Consider the following 22,110-nt stretch of genomic DNA (forward strand, 5'->3'; position numbering starts at 1 on the left):
CAGAGCTCATGCCCATATGAAATGACAGACGATGATGCAAATTAAGGCAGAAACCTTTATTAGGCATTAGCATGGGTGAAGGTGGGCAAGGAAGGCTCCAGGGAGATACAGGCCTGGAGGCCGGGCAGACGGTTGTTTGGGCAGGCAGGCCGGGGCCGGGGGGGGGGGGGGACCAGCCCCCATGCTCCATGCACCACCGCTCACGTCCCCTTCTGGGACCACTGGGACGGGAAGCAGGCCGCCCCTGCTTCTGCCACCTTTACCCTGGGGAAGCAGCAGCTCTCTCCCACTAAGTCTCAGGCCCGAGCGCCAGGAGTGGCAGGCGAAGGCCTGGGGCCCCGTGGCCAGGCCCACGGCGCAGGCGGCAGGGCAGCCTCACACGGCGCCACTGCTCGAGGAGGCCCCGCGCCTGCCCGGGGAGGCGCCGGGGAGGCGCGTCCCTGCAGAACACAGCAGAACCGTCTTGAGGCAGGAGTGGGAGGGAGGGGCCGCCCTTAGGGAAAGGGGTAAGTGGCTGGCCCAGTGCGCAGGGACAGTGACCAGCGTGACGTGGCCGTGAAGATGAGCGCAGGGAAGGAGGGGAGATGTGGGCAGCGAGGCCACACTGAGCCGGCCCCACGCCATGCGCCAGGCGGTCCCAGGCCACGGGCACGCTCAGAAGACAAAGGACGAGGCCGTGCCCGCAGAGCCGAGCGCCTGCTGGGCCTGGGACAGGCTGTCCTCGGCCTGGCGGTCCAGGGCACGGCACTCCCGCAGGGTGTCCTGGAACTGCCGGCAGGCCTCCTCCAGGATGGAGCTGCTGCGGGGCGGCTGGGACTCCCAGTACCCCGGCCGCACCCAGGGCTGGGCCTCGGCGGGGCCGGGGCCGGGGCCGGGGCCGGGGCCGGGGCCGGGGCCGGGCGGCAGAGAGCGGTCCAGGTCCCGGCACAGCTGGTAGAACTCACTGCCGCGCCCGGTCACACGCTCGCCGTCGACGACCTTCAGGCCCGGCAGCAGCTCTCGGACCACGGCCGGGTAGGAGGGGCTGGCACAGAGCGGGTTGCTGAGCCGGGCCAGAGGGTCCCGGAGCCGAAGGCACTCGAGGCCCCGCAGCCCGGCCAGACACTGCAGCTGGCTAGGCGTGGCCAGCAGGTTGCCAGAGGCATTGAGGCTCTGCAGGTTCTCGCAGGCAGCCAGCGGCTCCAGCCCCGTCAGCTGGTTGTCGGCGACGTTGAGGACGGCCAGCTGGCTCAAGGAGGCCAGGGGGCCCAGATGGGTGAGCGCGTTGCCCGACAGGTCCAGCCACTCGAGGCCCAGGCACTCGCCCAGGCAGCCCAGGTCCGCCAGCCCCAAGCCGCGCAGCCTCAGCAGCAGGATGGACTCCAGGGCAAACTCCCCTGAGCAAGACTTGAGCAGCTGGGGCGTGACGCGTGGGGGCCCGGCGGCCTCTCCGGGCTTCTCGCCCTGGGGCTCCATGAGACAAGGGCGGTCCAGGTGGCCTGGGCCTCGACAGTCTGTCACAGGGACACGGGCGCCACTGGGGTCAGCCGGCCGTCCGACCCAGAAAAGGCACTAGCAGCCCTGACCTCGCGCCAGTGCCAGTGCCCGTGTCCGCCGCCCCTGCGCAGGGGCCAGCAGCTCCCTAGGAGAGACGGTGGAACAGTAAGCAGGCCTCTCCTACACACCTCTGCGACCCTGAAGCAGGCAACGGCACGAAGTGCCACCCAGCCCCCACCACCAGGGCCAGAAACCCCCGTGGCCCAGCAAGACCTGAGGACCCCAGGCCCAGCTGCGGGAGCACAACAGACCCCCCGAGGGAGGTGCGCAGGGCCCAGCCCCCACCCGAGGACCCACCTCCTCAGCTCCGTGCCCTGCTGGTCAGCGTCCTGGCCCCGTGTTCCCAATCCTCCCATTTTCCAGCTCTGCCCTGGGGCAGAAACCCACACTCTTCTTTTTTCCATAACCACTCAGGATCTCTCCTTATTAGTTTTGAGGATTTTTTTTACCCATTTAAATATATTTCTGGGTAGGTAACGGGTCCCCACACCCCCCCACCCCCCTCACCAGGAGCCTCGCATATGTAGCTGCCACAAACAGGGACCCCTGGGCCTGGCTTCACTCCCTCAAAAATGTTGACACAATTTAAAAAATGTTCCAGTAAAATTCAAAATGGTTCCCAGGTCATGCGAGCCTTTGTAACCTCTGGTCCTTAGAGGACCAGCCTTCGGTCCCAGACGAGGAACCTGAGGCTGGAGGCAGGAGAGGACAGGGAAGCCTGAGGTTCAGAGGCAGCACCTCGGGCCGGCCGACTCCCCTCCCCAGCCCTGTCCCAACTAGGTCTGTCCCCTGCTGTCAACACAACAGCACCCACCACTGTTCCAGCTGCAAACATGACCTCATTTCCAGAGAAAGCACAGGGGCTGGAGAGGTGGGGGCCGCCCTCAGGGAGGGGCTCCAGAAAGGTAGGGGAGGGCCTTTCAAGTCCCCGGCGGCTGTGGGGCTGCAGGAGCGCAGGCATCAGTGCAGACAAGCGGGAGGGAGGCAGCCTAGGGGAGGGACACTGCCACCCACAGAGGGGTCAAGGATCCAGCAGAGAGGAAAACCAGAAGGGACCTCTGTTCCCAGTGGCAGCTTCCCAACTCTGCAGGCTCTGGCCGGGCTCAGGCCAGGCGGGGTGACGCTGCAAAGAACTATGGGACCGTTCACTCCTGTGGACAAAAGCTGGGACTCCAGAGTGTCCACGGTCCCGAGTCTGCATTTCTGTGACCAAGGCCACTCTGTATTCCTCCCTCTCCAAGGAGACCAGGCTGACACCCCCATCTCTAAGAACTGGGTCCCTTCATTTCTCTCTAGCCCCCTTCTGGCCTGCAACACTCCAGCAAGTTCTCATTTTGACCTCATTTCTTTCCAAAAGGGACTGGAGGCACCTGCTAAGAAGTCTGGTTCGCGCACTGCAAACGGGGCATGCTGGGGTTGGTGAGCAGGAGTGAGGCCACCGCCCGTGCATCTGGTGAAAACTGCCCTGGCCCAGAGGGTGGGCACCTAGGGGCACTAGACACCTGCCAAGAAGGCACTAGCAAGACAAGGACCCCTATAAGCGTGGAGCGACGTGAAGGGGGGGACCTAGCACAACATGTGGGGACATGGGGCTCCCATCTCAAACACTTGGGACACAGGTGGGACAGCCTGGGGGGCAGAGACCTCCGGTTTAAGGTGGCCATGGGGCATCAGGCACAGGAGACGGCTGATGCTCTAGGCTGAAGGGACCCAGGCATGATCTGCGGAGGTGCCTGGTGCGAGTGTGTGGCCCAGCAGGCCAGCCTCTCAGGGGACAAAGGCCCCCTCCATGACTTGGAGGCCTCCCTGCGGGAACATGCACATCCTCCCCGCTGCCCCTATCTGAGCGGCGCACAGTGGAGAGGCCAAGGGTAGGAGTCAGGAGAAAAGCAGCCTTCGTGAGGCAGAACACGGACAAGGCTGAGCAGCCAGAGGGAGGGAGACCGTGACTTTCAAGACCGAGACTGCGTTCCAACGCCCCGCCGGGCTCAGGGGTAACCTCGGGGGGAGCGAGGGCCGCAGGGGCCCACGAGGGTGAGGGCACGACGTCCCAAGGAACTGGGGGGCTGCTTAGATGGACGTGCTGGCTGCGCAGGGCGGGAAAGGTTGAGGGCGCAGGCAGAGCAGAGCGGAGAGGTGGGGAGAACGGTGCGCTGCCGCCCGCCCGGAGAGAGAGCTGGGAGGAATGCATGCTGTCGCCTGGGGGAGCGGCAGAGCGGAAATAGCACGCTCAGGCCGAGACCGGCCTTGCGAGCTCCCAGGCCCCGCGCCCCCCGCCGACAGTTACACGAATGCTGACCTCTGCCGTTCCAGGCCCATGTCACCGCAGACCCGCACCCCTCGCCCAGGCAGGTTGGGCGGGGCTGAGGGCGCCCGGGCCCACCTGCCCGTGCAAGCCCAGCTGCCGTAAGGCACAGGCCGGTGGCGGGCTCCACGAGAGAGGGCAATGGCCCGTTCTCACCCACAGGCCAGCGCTTCTCTGAGTCGCGGGAGCCATCCTCGTCCTGCTGTGCGAATGAGCCAGGAGGCTCTAGGCCCGACGCATCCGTCTGCCCCAAGGGTCCTGGTCACACAGATGAGACCACGGCTCGGACACCCTCGACACTCGGGGCTGGGCAGGGCCCACCTGCCCTGTGCCGTCAGCACTTGCTGTGTCGGCCCATCTACGTGGGAAATGGGCCAGGAAACGATGCCCAGGAGTCAGCCCGGACAGGGCTCAGTGCAGGGCAGGGACGGTTCGGCCCCCAACAGCCGCAGTGGACAGCCACCTGGCCGCGTCAGTGGACTGGGGGCCTTTCTTCCGCCCCATGCGCTCCAGGCCCCAGCCTAGAGCAGGGCTCTTCAGTCCTGGGCCACTGGCACTCGGGGCCGGGTGAGCCTCTGCTGCGGGGGCTGTGCTGTGCGTCGCAGGGGGTTGAGCAGCATCCATTTCTGCCCACAAGCTGTGACGACCAGCAAGTCTCCAGACATTGCGTATGTCCTCTGGGGACAAAAGTGCCCCCCCCAACTGAGAACCATTGCTGTCCCCACGCTTCCGCCTGCTATGCTTCTGTCTCAGCCTCCTTCACCCCCCCACACTGCTCCCACCCCACTGCCCCTCCATTCCAGCCTCCCCCTCCCCGAGACCACCACAGCCAGGTCACTGACGCCAGACAGCACAGGACAGCACGTCTCTGGAGAGCAGCCTCGGGTAACCAACGCACATCACACTCCTGCCCGCCACCCGACCCAGAATCACAACTTGGGAGGACCCAGGGTCTTACGACACTCGCAAGTGGTTCTCATTACAGGCTGAGCCACACACACATTTAAGGAAGGAAGCCTGGGTCCGAGGCCATGCCCCGACCTTACTACCCAAACGCCCTTGACTGACTCAGGATTGTGAGAGGAGTACAGGCACAGTCCCAGCTGCTCACCCAGACAGACCTCACCTCTGATCACAGGGGAGCCTGTGAGCACACACCCCCGCCCCCCCCCCACAACAGCTGGCGGGGAGGACACGGGGCCTAAGCATTTTGGGGCCAGACTCTCTAATTCGAGTCATGTTACTGCAACCATTCCATATGATCTTTACAAAGCTTTACTTAAGGAGATGCAGTCACTACACTGTTAAATGAGAACACAGCCCAGGTCAGGTGGCTTGGCTGTTTGGGGCCCTGCCCCACACACCAGGAGGCTGTGGGTTCCTTCCCAGTCAGAGCACACACCTAGGCTGCGGGTTCTACCCCAAGCCAGAGCATGCAAAGGAGGCAACTGATCAAGGTTTCTCTCTAACGTCCATGTTTCTCTCCCCCCTCCCCCCCTCTAAAAGCAGTAAAAACACATCCTAAGAATTAAAAAAAGAAGAAAATTCAGCACACTAACTTGTCCAGCAGGTATAATCTCAAGATAAAGGAAGTATGTCAATGTATTCACAGAAACTGAATGAAAGGATTATGGTTATTCCTGTTTCCTGACGTTCTCATTAACTTCCAAATGTCCTGCAGTGAATCAGTCTTAGTGACACATGACTGACAACCCCTCCAGGAGATGTGGTGGGGACAGGCCTCCAGGTTCACCCCAACAGCCAAAGTGCAAGTCAGGCCTTGAGGGGCTGACCCAGCCTCCACCTACTTTCTCCCTCAGAGCCGCCTGTCACGGTGACCCAGCCCCTCAGGAGAGCCAGATTCAGGTCCTGTGGGTGCAAAGGCCTTCTCCCACCTGGAGTCACCAGCCCTGGACCCCGTGCGCTCTGTGCTACAGGAACTCTGGTGATCAGTTACCAGTCAGTCTGAGACGCAGCCTTTCTTGCTTCCAGATGGGGATCTGCCCTTTGAAAGCAGCCGGGGAGGAGGGGAGGTGTGGGTGATGCAGGTGGAACGCATCCTCAGCCACCGAGAGCCTGGGGGAGTGTGGGAGCTCTTTCCAAGACTGCTATTGCCGTGGAAAGGAAGGAACCCCAAGCCTCCAGCAGCCTGGAAACAAACTAGAGACAAGAACGGTCCGAAGACCACGTATCTCAGCGTCACTCTCCCTCGCTAGCTGGGCAGTCCTATCAATCCAGAGTTCTCCGGCCACCCCGGGACCGGGACCCACAGAGAACCACAGACCCTAAGGAGACTGACGTGTACCCAGGTACACGTGCACACACATCCTCTTGAAATGGCTCCTCTAGCTTAGGGTTTCTCTTTCCACAGTGAAAACAATTTCAGAAAGGGCTTTCACAGCTCACCCAAGTTGCAGGTGGCTGAGTATACACCCCACCGAGTGTACGTGCCGGCAGCCATGCCTCCTCCTGTCCCCGTCCCAGGAGAAAGCAGACCTCTAAGGGCACCTTGACGCACATGGACAGGCTGCATGTAGGGCCCTTAATTAATGCCCACCAACATTTCAGAAGAGTGTTACTGCTTATAAAACTTTATGGTACAACTCACGGTCACTTAGGGGCAAAATAAACCTTTTCTATGCAAGCAGTGCTGGAGATAAATTAAGGCCAGGCAGCCCAGTTTTTAGGAGCATTGTCCCATGACGCCAAGGTGACAGGTTCGGTGCCCAGTTACTACACATGCAAGAAGCAACCAATGAATGCATGAATAAGTAGAACAACAAATCAATGTTTCTCTCTCTAAAACCAATTAAAAAAAACATTCAAAAACATTTTAAAAAAATAAAGCAATGGGTAGATGGAAAATGCCACCTCCCTGAAAAAAAGTAAGGCAGTCTGTAAGAGTTGAGAAACTGTCCCCATTCTTCCCCAAAAGGTCTAAGATTCTGGCCGCCGCCTGTCTGATACCCCAGGTGCAACACTCTGCTCTCTCCTGTCACCTACGGCAAAGTTCCTCCAGGAAGACTGTGAGGGCATCAGACCCGAGGGCCAGGCTCCCTGGTCTGCCCCCCCTCGGCCATGCCTCCACCGGGGCGTGTGAGGGGGGAGGAGGTGTAGTTGGGGAAATTTTCCAGGTTGGTCTTCAAGAAGAGGAGATGCTCAACTGTTTCCACTGGGAGAGGGGAGCTGTTCTCCACGATGGTGGGGCTATCCAGGGAGGCCAAGACACTCCCAGAAGAGGCACTGGTAGCGGGACAGGACAGATAGATGGTGGCCAGTCTTGCCAGGGCTGGCCAGACTGCCCGCCTCTTCTCCCAGTACGCCAGGGGGTCCTCCCGGGCACCAACTGGCTTGTTCTCACGTAGGTACTTCCTGACGATGACCGTGGCCAGGTGGTTCTCAGTGGAGAGCGAGGCTCCGCTCCTCTGGGACGCCACCAGCCCTATACTCTCCAGCTGCTCCAGCAAGCTCTTCTCCCCCTGGCCTAGCAGCGAACACCCAGGGCTGCTGCCTCTCTGCACGGGGTCCTTGTGGCTCCTCCTCTTAGCCCTGGGGCCCCTGGCTATTCTGCCACCCTGGGTGGTGTCCGCACTCACAGCCTTGGGGCTCTGTAGGAAGGGTGAGGGAGGCAAAGAGTATTCGGACACCATAATCTCCTTCACCTTGTAAACGAGAACTTGCATCCAGTGGTCAATGTCGGCCCCCACGGGCAGGATGGCCTCGAGCTGGCCCTTGAAGCGGGGGTCCAACAGAGTTGCAAGCACGAACTCCTCGTGGTGGAAAAGCTCGCTGAGCTGGCAGTCTGTGGAGAGCTGCAGGGCCAAGCCCCTGGCCAGCCGGACGGCTGCACCCGCCTCCCCGCTGCCCTGCTCCTCAAAGTGTGCGGGAACCTGCTCCAAGAAGATGTGCAGGTAGCGCAGCTGCGGCAGCACCTGGCTTAAAGAGGCCTGCGGTGCGCTCGCCTCCTGGACCACCATGTGGAAGGGTCGCAGGAGCATGACCAGGCTGTTCGTCAGGCTCCAAAACATGGCTGAGAGGCCCATGCCAGCCTTCCCCAGCTGGTGCTTCGCTTCATACTCCCGCAGCGGCTGCTGCTGCTCCACCAGCCACTCCATCAGGTGGTAGGCAGAGACCCAGTGGTCTGAGAGCTCCCAGAAGGGCTGATGGGTTGGGAGGCCGCACCGCCGCTGCAGCTGCACGAGGAGCCGCCGGGCCTCCGCAGAGCCTTGGAAATGGCTGCAGATGGCCCTGGCTGTGCTCAGGATGACCTGGACACTGTGATGGTGACACAGAAAGTTCCCCACTACAGAGTTGAGGCAGTGGGCAAAGCAAGGGATGTGGGTGTAGCCCTCCATCGTCACTGTGGGCTCCAGGGCGGGGCAGCCGCTCGACACCAGGAAGCCGGGTCGCAGAGAGCCATGGCCTAGCCACAGTCTGACCTGCTCCCGCAGCTCCCGCTGCCTGTCCTCCGCAGTGCTCTCCGGGGGCAGGCCTCGGACCCAGAGCACTGCTTGCTTCCTCGGGCTCCCTGATACCACCTGCCAGCTACCGCGCTGTATCACCCCCCAGTGGGCGGTAACGGCCACGTAGTCCTGCATGACTACGTCCTGGGTTGCCGTGGACATGGTGAGGTGGACGCGGCTGCCCTCAGCCTGCTGCATTTCCTGGCGTACCTGCTCGCCCACCAGCTCGCGGAGCAGAGGCAAGGCTTCATCGGAAAAGGCAGTTGGAGGCGGCAGACAGTAGTCAGGGTCAACCTGGGCCATAAACCTTCTGAAGGGCGGGGACGAAAGGAAGGAGAGTGGCAACGCCAAGCTGCACAGTAACTCCGCAATGCTCCAGTTCCAGGCCTGGGAGCGGGGTTGGCTGAGAGCATACAGGGCCTCTTGATCCCCCATGACAGCCACTGGGGGAGCAGTGGGTCCATATCTGATGGGCGTAGGCAGAGGTGGTGGAGCCAGGAACAGCCGCTCACCTCTAGCCGGGGCAAACTGCTTGTCATTATCTTCTGATGGCAAGTCACTCGGGCAGTGTCCTGAAGACGAGATGCCTCCCTGGACAAGGCTGGGGGCACCTGCAGACAGGCGCCTATGTGTCCCCACTGCCCCTGCCCCTGCCCTTCCCGAGCCGGCTGTAACTGGCCTTCTTACCCTCCCCGGCCCATGCTTGATGCTGGCGTGGCACAGAGTGCAGGAGACGTGGCACATGTTCTCACGGTCGGTGGCAAAGAACTGTCTGACGTCCAGTGTGAGCGTCTGACCCGTGGTGTCCTGAGGGCCCGGGGGACACCCTCGAGAAGCCCAGCCCTTGGTCTCTTTTACAGTTCTGACCCGCTTCTTCAGGCCCGGTGGCTTCTGGGAGCTCAGCAGGGATGACTTCTCTCCCCCACGAGGAAGCGAATGCCTCTTCTTCCACTTCTTGAGGCGTCGCATCTCTCTGTCCAGAGAGGCTATGAGGACGTCAGCCTGCCTGGTCTCCTCACTCTCACTAGGCTGGCCCACTCCTGACCCGTCCAGACTGGTTGCCTGCACCGGCACTGGGGTGGGGGGGGCCAGGCCAGGGCTGAGCGCTGGGTCTCTCGACTTCTTTCCTGCTCGCGACCTCACCCCTCTCGGTCCACGTGCCTTCTGCTTGGACACCTTCTTCTTAGGCTGCACAGAGGGCTCCTGACCCAGCACGGACTTCAGGACACATGGCTCAGAGTCTCCCTTCGGCTTGTTCTGCCCCGGGCTGGCCTGGCTCTTCGCACGGGAGGCAGCTGAGTAAAAACCAGGCCTCCACTGGGAGCAGGCTCTTCTCTTCCTGCTACAGACGCGTAGGCCCAGGGCACCTTGCTCCTTCTCCTCCAGGAAAACTTGGTCAGGTGAGGGGATGGAAGAGCCCCTGGGGAGGAGGCGGGGTCTCTTCCTTCGAGGGAGCAGATCCCTCTCACTCGCCTTTTGGGAGCCAGAGGGTGTGATCCTGTGGCCACTGCTGGCCGTCTCCTCTACATTTACAAACTCAACTTTGACCTCAGTCTCTGGCAGGTCTCCCTGGGCACCCCTGCCATGTCCACAAGAAGTACTGGTAGCTCTGGTATGGAAGTTGGAGGCAGGAGAAGTCACTGTGGCAGCTGGACTCTGGGGTCTGGTCATGAGGGAGACAGCTCCTGAGGGTGCATGTCTCTTGGGGAGCTTTTTGATTTTTTCTACTTCCGACATGCTTGGGAACTTGGGGCAACGAGAAGATGGGCCCAGGCTGCAAAGCAAGATAAAAAGAGTGGCTCTCAGCTGCCCTACTTGACTTTGGGGTACGCTGAGGGGGAAGGAGAGGCCCAGAGGGGAAAGAAGACAGTAGAGGACAAAAGGAGCAGAGAGTCTCCATGAAACTGTCCCAAGACAAAACTCTCAAGCCCTCCTTGGCGAGGTTGCCATTCAACCCCCAGACCAAAGGAGCGGCCCTCAGCAGATTTCCCCACGGCCCTGCACACGTTAGCGCTTCTGTGTCCGCCTTCTTTGCCAAATTGACAGGTGTTTCTCTTTTTCCTCTCAGTGTTTATTGAGAACCTAGTTCACACTTGGCAGTTCTTCTGAGTGGTGGATAGAGTATACAGCGGGCAAGGCCCATGCATGCATGCATGCGGCTTCCAGACTGGCAGGAGGGACAGACGTGACTTAAGTGTCACTCGGACAGGTAGCACCAGAGCGGCGGTGAAGGTGTGAAAGAACAGGCACAAGGCTAGGAGACCCCAGGGAGGGGACTGACCTCACCAAAGAATCAGGCAGGTTTACTCTGGAAGGCCCGCAGGCGCTAGACACTATAAGCACAAGCCAGGAGGGGGCAGAGCCTGCCGGCCTGCATCCAGAACACCTGGCTGTACCTGGCACACCGCGGGGCGCCAGGAACAGGTCACATAGCTCAGTGTGCAGAAGTGATGCAGCCTGAGGCTTCCTGGGTCAGAGGCCTGGCTCAGACCCTTAGACTTTCCTTCTCCAGAAGTCAGCCTCCAGCATAGAGTACAGGATGGGGCAGCTCCTGCTGCCAGTGACTCCGGCCCCACAGCGTCCCTTCATTCTCCTCTCTGCCACAGACGCTCCTGGAGGGCCGGTCACACTTTGTCATCCCCCACGCCCCTCAAAACCCTCTCCTCTCCAGCTCTGGCTCCCGGCCCTCCCAGTTGCCGCTCTTGCCAAGGCCCCAGAGACCCCAGTGGAGTTTTGGGCCACACCTGAAGCATCTGCCCATGGCCTCCGTTTGGAAGGCTATTTCCCTGTGGCCCCAGGACAGCACATTTTCTTGGTTTTCCTTGCATTTGTGCCTCCTCTCCAATCTGCCTGGTCCTTTCTCCTCTGCCTGTCCCTTAATGGCATTCCTTGGGGTTCCTTCGTAATCTCTCCTCTCATTCTACACCACCTCCCAGGACAGCTGCACCTTCTCCCCAGCTGGGACTGCGCTTACACCCCGCCGCTGCCTGGCCTCTCTCTGGCTCCCCTGTTCTTCCTACAGCCAACTCAAATGGACCTCTGTTCGCCCAGATGCTCAGATCCCTGACCTAGGCACAACCCTTAGTTCATTCAGTTTCCTGGAAATTAGGTCAAATTCAGGAGTCTCACAAGAAAAGAGGCTTAAAGAAGTAAGAGAAGTGCACAGAGAGAAGAAAATGAAAGGGCCCAGTGACCCCGGATGTGTTTCCTTAGGAAACAGAAGGCTCCAAGGAAGAAGGCTTAGGAATCCCACCTAGACGTCGGGAAGGGAGCAGCCTTCCTCTCTGCAGACCAGAACAAGATGTTGGCTAAACAAGATGGTAAACTGAAACCAGTATGCTCTCTGACACTGAGCGGCATTGAATGTCAAGGATGACCACCAGGGCCGGCAGGGCTGCCCCGGAGGTGAAAGCCCCCCGAGGAGGCTCACGGGAGACTCTGCCCAGGGAGGAGTGCGGGCAGCACGACACTGACGGGGTCCTTCCGGGGGGAGGTCCTCGGCAGGCCCGAGAGGCAACGACCCCACAGCCATGTGGCAAGAACTCAGCCAGTCACCACCACGCTGTAGAGGGACTGAATAAAGACAGAATCGAAACGCAAGACGCTGTCCTGGCCCCAGAAGAAGTGCTCTGCGGGATCAGAACTAGAAGGGACTCACCTCAGTGCTCACTTTATGGCCGAGAAACAGAAACCCGGAGTGGTGACGTGCCAGTCAGTGGCGGAGCGGGAGACCAGAGCCGGCACCAGGTCTACAGAAGCAGCCTGCCCTCACTGACGATGGTGGAGAAAAGGGAAGAAACTGGGTGTTAGGGCTGCGGCCTGGGTCACACCAGTCCTGTTCTGTCCCCCCATTAGCTGTGTCCCCTCAGTATGTCTGTACTGTGCAGGTACTCTTGAGCTATTTGACCAGTTAAGAAAAACTCATCAAGTACCTGCCATGAGTCAGCGTTGTGCCCTAGGGATGCGCACAGAGAGTAACCGCCCGGCCAGCACTCAGGGCTCAGGACGAGAAGACCCCTGGCAACGAGCTTACGGCACGGGAGCGAGGCAGGCAGCAGGAGGCACCGTGGACGCTGGGCCTCAGGCTGACCTCCAGGTCAATTGTGTCTATGACAGTCGAGTTCGGTTTCTGTCTTGTACGGGGTCACTTACCAGAGGCCGAGACTCCCGACAGACCGCCCGGATGGGTCTGGCACCTTGCACGGTCGCGGGCTCTGACAGCGATCACCCTTCTCTCCCAGTGAAGCACATCAGGGTGGCCGCGAGGCTGGTGCTGTGGAGAGCCAGTGACGACTTTCAATGGATATAAAACACAAAACAGAGCCATGGCCGGGCAGCCCAGCTGGTTGGGGCATCGTCCTTGCACCAACAGGCTGCAGGTTTGATACTCCGTCAGGGCGCACACCTGGGGTGCAGGTTTGATCCTCGGTCAGGGTGCCTGTAGGAGGTAACCTACCATTGCTCCTCCCTCACATCGATCTTTATCTTTATCTTTATCTCTCCTTGCCTTTCCCTCTTTTAAAAGTCAATAAACATCCTCAGGGGAAGATTTAAATATATATATATGTGTAAAATTTAAAAGAGAAAACCATCCACAAATCCCCAAACTTCATCAGCAAGAAGCTACTGTGGTATTTCTCAAAACAGCTGACAAACGCCCATCTGGGGACGACTACAAGACGGAGACTCGCAGGCTGCACCGCGCGGCCGTGAGAAGGGCGCTGCGTGGGGCCCGGCTGGCAGGCACGACCCGAGAAGCAGGAGGTGAGGAGGGCCGGAGCAGGTAACAGCACGGGGACGGGAGCGGAGGGGCAGTTCGAAGGGCTACTCAGGAGGCAGGTTCTGCAGGAGCTGAGTTGTGGAGGAAGAGGAAGAGATGTTGACTTTAAGGTTCTGTGACAAATCTTCAGACGTGACAGACACATGGGTCGGGGGATAGAAGTCGGAGCCACAGGCACGGCCCCATGTAGAAGTGTCCTTGAAACTGAGGGGAAATGCCCGAGGGAGAAGAGTGGAGGGAGGTGGAGGGCGGCTGCCCAGGCAACACCAACACTGCGGGGCGGGCGGAGGGTGAGCTGACTTCAAAGACGGCTGACGAGCAAAGGAGGGAGGCAGAAAAACATGAAGTGATGTTAGGAAAGCCAAGAAGTTTTCCCAGAAAGGACAGGCGGGGTCCAAGTTCACGTCAGCGGATGAAGAAGGGGGAGGCAGGTAAACCTGCAACCTCAGGGGAAGGTGGGAAGGGAGGGTGGGGCTTTGGGACGGGAGGGAAAAGGCTCAGGGGCGTCTTGTCTCCGAACAGAGAAGCAGTGCGTGGGAAGAGAGGAGACAGGGAGAACGCCAGCAGGAGCTTCCCGAGGGCCGGGACACCGAGCACCAGTGCTGGGCGGTTCTCCCTGGAGGCAAGAACCCACCTCTTCTGGCAGAGCCAGGACGGAAGGCCGGCTGCGGTGGCATGGCCACAAGTCCTTGAGTGTGGGTAGGCTCGGGAGCCTAGGTGCCCAAGGGGAAGCCACGTCCCCTAGAAGCAACGACCCGCGGGCCAGCCTGCGGTCGGCTGGCCGGGTGTAGCGGGAGGCTCCGCGGGTCAGAGACTCTCCTGACGGCGCCCAGGGGCCTGTTGCCACGTGCGCGGCCAGGAGGAAAGGGGCCACTTTTCCTTTTCTCTGGTGCCTCCCGATGCACGCCAGCGCCCACTGCAGAGCCCAACCCATCGTGGGCATCTGGTAAATATACTGGAACTTTCCCTGAGCTTTCACTCGGCCCAGTCCCACGGCACGCCCCCCGCCACCCCGGCTCCTGTCAGCTCCTCCACCGGGGGAGAGGCGTGTGTCTATGCCCCGGCCCCAGGGGATTTCAAAGCGCGTACCGGGCCCTAGAGACCTCCGCCTCTCCTCCCCGCCCCGCCGCGCACCTGGAGGCAGGTGGTGCGGAAAAGGATGGGACGTGTGTGCGGGCGGCAGACAGGAGAAGCCACTGTGTATTTTGCGGGTCTGTCCCGCATGCACCTTTGGCTCCGTGCAAATCCTCAGAAAGTTGTTTTAAGTCATAATCGCGCATCATCAGATTTCGCATCAGGCAAGAGTGACATAAAACGAGATCCGTTTTCAACGACACGCCAGCCACCAGCTGGAAGCGGAATCCTTTGGGAGGATGAAGCCCAGAGCCCGTCTGGGTCGGTCTACGGCCACCAGCTGTGACTGTGCGTGCTCTAGGGCGCTTCGGTTTCCTCGACGGCACCAGAGGGACGACGGTACCCACCCTCAGGCCCGTTAAAGACTGAGTTACTGATAAATAGTGACAGCGTGAGTGAGGGTTACGGGCTGCTGTCCTGGACTCTCTGGCCTCACCCGGCGAGTTTCAGCCACCGGAAAAGGGAGGCCAGCCTCGGAGGGGGTGGCCTGGGCCGCCCAGCAGGAGAGCCGGGCAGGTCTGGGCAAGCTGCCTCCGCCCGTTCCCCCCACCCCGCCTCGCCCCAGCGTCGCTCGGTGAAGTGGGACCCCGGCGCCCCGCCCCGGGCTTACCTCAGGCCAGGGGTTCGGGACGTGGCCAGCCGCCCCGCGGAGACCGGGCTGGTGAAGCCGTGGAGCCGGGCGCACGTCCCGACGCAGCCGGATCCCGCAGTGAGGAGCTGCCGCCCGCACGCGCCCGCCCTCCCTCCCCTACACCGCGGTGAAAGCCACTGGAATGGGAATGGCCCGGCAGAGCTAGAGGGGCTTCAGCTTCCGGGGCACGCTGGGGGCTACTTCCGGGAGTGACCGCGCCCCCCCAGCACCTTCGCCCGCGGTGGGCTCTTTTCTCAGCTAACGGCCGCGCCAGTGCGGGCGGCTGCGGCCGGAAGTGGTGGGGTCGCACCGCTTCCTCGCCGGAAGTGGTGCGGCCCCCCCCCCTAACCTGGGTTTCTACTGCTGTGTATGTAGTTAACTACTGCTAGTTAGTGTGGTATGGCCCTGAGGAACACAGTCACGCGCGCTCCTGGCCGACGGCGGTCTAGTCCTCCTCCTCCTCTAACCGGTCCCCGGGCTCCTTCCAAGTCGGGCTCTGCACCGTGAGCAGCTCTGCCCGAGAGCGACCCGGGGCTCATGCGCATGTGCAGGCAGAAGTGAATCCTCTTGTCGGGGGTCTCCTGGCTGAAGGACTCACCCGGCATTCCAGCAAACTGACTCAGGGTGTTTCCGGGGATCCGTTTCCACTGCTCGGTGACGCCCCGCGGATCGGACGTTCGTAGATGTCCGTGAGCGTGTCCACTGGGCGCTGCGGCACCTCCCCGCACTGAAACATCCAGAGTGCCAAAAGGGGCCACGCCCCCTGGGCTGAGCGGAGAGTGCCTCCCTCCGACGTTGGTCGCGCCTGGGCCCGACTCGCGTCTCACAGGCTACACTGAGCTTCCTGCTGTTTCCAGGGGTGGTCTGTGGTTTCCGTCTCTTTCCAGCGCGCCTCCCCTGCCTCAAGCAAGTCGACTCCGGGTCCAATTCATCACCTTGAGCTAAAACTAAAAGTCCTGCAATGAAAGTATACATAAAGATGTCATACTTTGTCAACGTTATTTTAAATCTCCATTACACAGACGAGGACACAGACGTAGTTGCACAGCGTGTTAAAGGAGATGAGAGGAGTAGCCGCAGACGATTTTCAAGTTGGAGTGATACATAGGGGTCCCCATATAGTGGACTCAGAGCCGGTCTCTTCCTACTGCTAACCCAGAGGCATTCTAGATCCAAGAGGTGATTTCACTGCAAAACTAGGAGACACAAGTAATAAACAAGAAAAAAAAACATTGTAAAAGAAGAAAATTCAGTAAAGTGGCTGGGATTAGTATTAATATATAGAAATCAAAATCCTCTACATATGCAAACAACCACCATTTAGAAATATAAAGGGAGGGAGAAAGCTTACATTTTCCTAGAAATAAAAAAGATTATTACAGTCAATTAATATTTGACAAAGGAAGCAGCAACATAAAGTGGAATAAAAATAGCCTCTTCAACAAATGGTGTTGGGAGAACTGGACAGCTACGTGCAAAAAAATGAAACTCAAGCACCAACTTATACCTTATACAAAAATAGATTCAAGGTGGATCTATTTTTGGGTTATATTTAACCTATTCAAGGTTAAATATAAACCATGACACCATTAAAGTCCTAGAAGAGAACGTAGGTAGGAAAATCTCAGATATTTCACACAGAAACTTTTTTACTGACTTGTCTCCTAGAGCAAGGAACATAAAGGAAAGAATAAACAAATGGGACCTCATCAAAATAAAAAGCTTTTGCACAGCTAAAGAAAACAGTATCAAAATTAAAAGAGAACCAACTGCATGGGAAAACATATTTGCCAATGATATCTCAGACAAGGGTTTAATCTCCAAAATATATAAAGAACTCACATGACTCCACTCTAAAAAGACAAGGAATCCAATTAAACAATGGGCAAAGGACTTGAACAGACATTTCTCCAAGGAGGACATACAGAAAATCCAAAGACACATGGAACGATGTTCAATATCACTAGCTATCAGAGAGATGCAGATTAAAACCACAATGAGATACCACTTCACACCAGTCAGAATGGCCATCATAAACAAAGCAACAAACAACAAGTGTTGGAGAGGTTGTGGAGAAAAGGGGTCCCTACTACACTGTCGGTGGGACTGCAGACTGGTACAACCACTATGGAAAGCAGTATGGAACTTCCTCAGAAAAGTAAAAATGGATCTGCCTTTTGACCCTGCGATTCCACTACTAGGACTATATCCTAAGAACACTGAAACACCAATACAAAAGAACCTATGCACCCCGATGTTCATAGCAGCACAATTTACAATATCCAAGTGCTGGAAGCAACCTAGATGCCCATCAGTAAATGACTGGATCAAAAAACTATGGTACATTTACACAATGGAATTCTATGCAGCAGAAAGAAAGAAGGAGCTCCTACCCTTTGCAACAGCGTGGATGGAGCTGGAGAGCATTATGCTTAGCGAAACAAGCCAGGCAGTGAAAGACAAATACCATATGATCTCACCTTTAACAGGAACCTAAACAACAAAACAAAGAAACAAGCAAAATATAACCAAAGACACTGAAATAGGGGACAGACTGACAGTGACCACAGAGGAGAGAAGAGGGAATTTCAGGGGGGGAATGGGTAGGGTTTACAGGAACAAATTTGGAGGACACATGGACAAAAACTAGGGGTGGGGGGTAATGGGGGGGAAGAGGGGAGGGTTGGGTGGGTGGGCTGGAATGGGAGTAAGTGGGAGAAAACTGTACTTGAACAATGATTAAAATAAAATTTAAAAAAAAGATTAAACATCATGGGAAAAGCTTTACAAGAATTGTACAAAATCAACGTAAAAAAATGTAAACCTTTAAACATCACTAAGGACTACAAAAAGAATACCTGAACAAATAAAAAGGCATATTATGTTCAGGGTTAGGAAGACTTAGTATCTTAAAGATATTAGTTATCTCTAAAATAATATACAACTTTAATTAAATTCCAATAACAACTCTAACGAGCTTTTTCTGGGTAGAAGTTCAGAAGGAATAATAAACAAGCAAGAATAACTTAGAAAATTCGAACATAGAGTAGTAATGGTTACAGGTAGGCAGGAACAAATCCTGTATGTATGTAAAATGTATGTGAAGCTACTGCACTTGAAGCACTATATTAAAGACTGGATTAATGGAATGCAATAAGAGAGATAAAAACAAGCCCAGAGTATTTTTTAAAAATCACGGTAATCCGCCCTGGCTGGCGTAGCTCAGTGGATTGAGCGTGAGCTGTGAACCAGGCATCGCAGGTTTGATTCCCAGTCAGGGCACATGCCTAGGTTGCAGGCCACGGCCCCCAGCAACCGCACATTGATGTTTCTCTCCTCTCTCTCTCTCTGTCTCTCTCTCTCTCTCTCTTGCTCTCTTGCTCTCCTTCCCTTCCCTCTCTAAAAATAAATAAATAAATAAATAAATAAAAATCATGGTAATCCACAGGGCACAATAATATTATGAATAATAAACTCAATGTACTGGTATGAACTGATTTTTCAAGATATAACATTCGGTACAAAAAAAAAAAACAAGGTAAAGAGCAGTGCAGGTTTTATGTGGTTTTAAAAAGAACACACCTCTATATAAGTGTATGTAAGAATAATTAGCATTTGTTGACTGAAATACATGTATGAGAATATATGTGCTTGCTCCTGTTTCTGATGGAGGAATGTCAAAGTCTCCAACTATGCAGGCGATTATTTCTCTTTGCAGTTTTTTCCTCACATATTTTGCGGCACTGTGGTTGGGCACATACATGGTAAGGATGGTGGCGTCTTCTTGGAGAAACGGCCGGTAGTGCGTTTGCTTCCACGCACCCAGCACTTCCCTGGGAAGACAGACAAGGACGGCAACGGCAACTCCGGGAAGGAGCGGGCCCGCTGAGGGGTCCGAGAGGAGGCTTTTCACTGTCGACTCATTTGTACCCTCTGAATTGTATTTCGCAGGAATGCACAACCCTGCCCAAAGTGCAATTTCAAAATTTTTTCGTGTTTACTTTACCCGGAGAACTTTGGGACCAGCAGACCTACTCTAGTACCCATCCCCTCTTCTTCCTGCTCCCAGCCCCCCCACCCCAAAGCTTAGTGTTTTTACTGCTGATTACGTTAGGAACGTCTGACACTGGATGGGAGTACAGATACATAAATAGGCCCCAGGCGTTTTCCATGGCCCTTAGTCCCCAGGTCCTGTTGCAAATATCAAAGCACTCAGGGTGGTGGTCTTCCTTTTTAGCAAGCTGGACAGGCGTGGTGATGGGGACGAGAAGAGGCAAAGGACGGCCCAGATCCTGGCAGAACAAAATGGAGCATGCAGCTGAAGAGTTACTATGCAAAAGGAATGTGATCAATAGCAGGCATTTATTGGCAAGCCAGGCAATTGAGTCCATTCTCTCAGCTCATATTCCAACATCTATAAGGCCCACATTATTATTATTATTATTATTTTATACCAACTCCGCAGTAAAACTGAAGCTCAGAAAGACTAAGTAACTTTCACTCAGCTGCTCGTCAGTGGTGCTGAAACTTGAAGCCAGGCAGCCCAGTTCTCAAGTCTGCACTCCCAACCGCGAGGCTGAGCCGAGCTGCTCTGACAAGGGGAATGATCGGGGAGAGAGACAAAAAAGACAAATATGACCTGGGCAGAAAGAAAAAAGAGAACTATGTTTGCCGAATCAATGGCTGTGGATCGAGAGCGCGGCTGTTGCACCTGGTATTGCAATGGATCAAGGTTGCAGGCTCTTCAGTGGCCCTTTGGGGCCCAGCACCCCCCGTTGCCTGAGGCAGAGAATAGGCAGGTAGAGAAATCCACCATCTACCCTGGCTGGTGAGGCTCAGTGGATTGAGTGCCGGCCTGCAAACCAAAGGGTCGCTGGTTCAATTCCCAGTTGGAGCACATGCTTAGGTTGTGGGCCAGGTCCCTAACAGGGGGCACCTGAGAGGCAACCACATATTAATGTTTCTCTTCCTTTCTTGCTTACTCCTTTCCCTTCTCTAAAATAAAAAGTTAAACCTTTTAAAAAAGAAAAGAAACCCACCATCTTCGTGCCCACTCCTCATGCCTGCCAGGTCTTTGTCAAGGAGGCAGAAGGCTGGCCTGTTCAGTGGGGAGAAGTTTGCTGCCATTGTGGCCCTTGATCCTGAGGGTAGGCAGGGAGCTGAGGGGGTTGGGGGTGGTTCTGTGGATTTCTGAGAATATCCATCCCAACCATATCCACCTGCCCCTTTCAGGGAAGATACCTATAGGGCAAGCTCAAGGTTCTACCCTGCTAGGTGGGACACCAGCGCTCCCTCCCTCACTCAGCCTCCAATGAGCCTCCAGCTGCTTGCTGGACCAGCTGGTGCTGGGATTAGAGACCATTCAGACAGCCAGCAATCCCCTAAACCTGGGGTGCTCCCGTCTCCCCATGGCGCGGTCCAGGTCGGAAGCTCCAGGCCTGCTGGGAAAGGCACACAGGACACCTGGCACGCAGGATGCGAGTTTTCACCGGGGCTTCCCAACCTCTGTTGCGGGGCCTCTGGGATGATAAACTGATAAAAGTTTTTAGCAACCAAGGGGTCAAATCTAGAGTTGCAATTCCCCATACTGGGGGGACTTGGCCCACCAGGGAACATTTTTCAATGGCCAGGGACCTAAATGGTTGTCACAGCTGGGAGCAGGGAGAATGATCCCACACGCACCTGGTGGGTAGAGTTCAGGGCGCTGCCAAATATCCTGCGATGCACAGGACAGCGCCCCTGGCCCCCCACGAAGAAATCTTCCAGCCCCGACGGTCAGTAGTGCCGAGGCTGGGAAACCCTGGCTGGGGGGTTTTAAACAGCACAGGAACCCTTGGGAAACGTGCTTAAATGCAAAATCTCGAGTCCAGGCTGTGACATTCTAGTCCACAGGATCTGGAGTGGGCGCTAGGAATCTGCATTTTCCAGCAGCCCAGGTAATTCTAGTACAGGTGGGCCATGCTCCACCCTGGGAAACGCCACTGCCTGAGCCAGAAGGCTGGTCCCTGGGCAGTGTTCCTAAAAACCACCACCACCCCCCGCCCTCGCCCCAGGGTGCTTAGGCACAGCCTGAGAGTCTTGCTCCACTCCCTACCCCACCCCCACCCCACCCCACCCTACCCCCACCCTACCCCCACCCTGCCCTGGAGGAGATTCTGTCCTAATCAACCTGGTCCCAGCATTCCATGGGTTTGTTTTGTTCCTAGTGATTCTCATGCAGGTTTGTTAACTCACAGCCTGGGCTGTGAGGGTAGACTTTGGTCATCTGCCCTCACTTTGCTGGTGTCACAAGTCAAGCAAAACCGCGGGGGGGGGGGGGGTTGTCCACTGACTTCCTTCCTGGAAACCCCGAGGTTTATAAGCAAAGGTCGCTCCCAGCACACAGAGGTCATCATCGGAGCGACGGTAACCACCCCCACAGATTTCACCCCCCTCCGCAGCCCCACTGTTATCAAGGATCCTATTTCTGATCCGAAATTCATCATGGGGCCTTGGTCAGGGGCTTCATCGAGGAGGGCGACGCTGTGGCATAACCTGTACGTACGTTCCCCTCGCCACTGAGAATCCGGGCTGGCGGGCGTCCCTGTTGCAGATGGGGACATGCCAGATCCATCAGGACGCTGAGGTGGGGAAGGTCAGAGAAGGCTGTAGGGAAGCCGGCATCGGAGCACCAAGCTGGCCAGGTGTTGTGGCTCTCTGCCCTTCGGCTGCCGCAGGCGGTGCCTGGCACCTCCCTGCTAACTGCCCAGTAAGCAGCAGCCGCGGTTGCTGCTGTTGTTACATGTTCCTGAAGGACATTTCATCCAGGCTGTGGAACTGCCCATGCTCCTCAAGAACAGCCACGCTCTAAGGTCACTAAGGCCACTAAGGCCACAGGACCTGTAATATGCTTCCCTGGTGGCAAGAACTGGTCTCTGGAGGTTTCCATGCTGCGTGCAGGTGCTGCCCTCTGCTGGCCACTCCATGTGTGTACAGCTTAGCTTACACGTGTGGCCAGTCTTCTCCAGGGTCCATGGCTCTGGGCCTCCTCTCCCGCGACCAACATACTGGTCACCTTAGGCCTTAAGTAGACCTTCAATCTGCACGCTCATCCTCACCATCTGTCCCCTGGGGCCCTGTCACCAGGCTCCTGTCCATCATGCACCGTGCAGAGATCCACCTAAAAATCAAACTGGGGCATGTCCCTCTCAGGCTTACAAACCTTTCTGTGGCTTCACATGGCCCTTTGGGTGGACCCAAGCTCCTTGTCAGGCCCTCAGCA

The 22,110-nt window shown here is 57.1% G+C and overlaps 1 protein-coding gene across 3 annotated transcripts; it reads right to left on the reverse strand.

The window, feature by feature from the left end:
* Positions 1 to 168: 168 nt before the first annotated feature.
* On the reverse strand, positions 169 to 21,412 carry LRRC61 (leucine rich repeat containing 61). 3 transcript variants are annotated; one of them, XM_045833469.1, is made up of 6 exons: positions 21,394 to 21,412; positions 15,448 to 15,805; positions 12,457 to 12,577; positions 11,963 to 12,075; positions 2,351 to 10,078; positions 1,459 to 1,621 (listed from the first exon to the last, which is right to left on the reverse strand). In XM_045833469.1, exon 5 carries the CDS (start codon positions 10,039 to 10,041, stop codon positions 6,877 to 6,879), a length of 3,165 nt encoding a protein of 1,054 aa, XP_045689425.1. In that variant the 5' UTR covers positions 10,042 to 10,078; positions 11,963 to 12,075; positions 12,457 to 12,577; positions 15,448 to 15,805; positions 21,394 to 21,412; the 3' UTR covers positions 1,459 to 1,621; positions 2,351 to 6,876. The 3 variants fall into 3 exon arrangements, with proteins under 3 accessions (XP_045689431.1, XP_045689425.1, XP_045689417.1); XM_045833461.1 differs by lacking the exons at positions 15,448 to 15,805; positions 21,394 to 21,412 and adding an exon at positions 14,829 to 15,416; XM_045833475.1 differs by lacking the exons at positions 2,351 to 10,078; positions 21,394 to 21,412 and having other exon boundaries at positions 169 to 1,621; positions 15,448 to 16,196.
* Positions 21,413 to 22,110: the final 698 nt, after the last annotated feature.

Source organism: Phyllostomus hastatus, unplaced genomic scaffold (assembly GCF_019186645.2).
Source record: "Phyllostomus hastatus isolate PE091 unplaced genomic scaffold, TTU_PhHast_1.1 phas_contig_1021, whole genome shotgun sequence".
Taxonomy (NCBI): domain Eukaryota; kingdom Metazoa; phylum Chordata; class Mammalia; order Chiroptera; family Phyllostomidae; genus Phyllostomus; species Phyllostomus hastatus.

What these genes read in the sequence shown, in the direction of transcription:
- LRRC61 (XM_045833469.1), bottom strand. Translation starts at nt 10,041, where the DNA reads ATGTCGGAAGTAGAAAAAATCAAAAAGCTCCCCAAGAGACATGCACCC.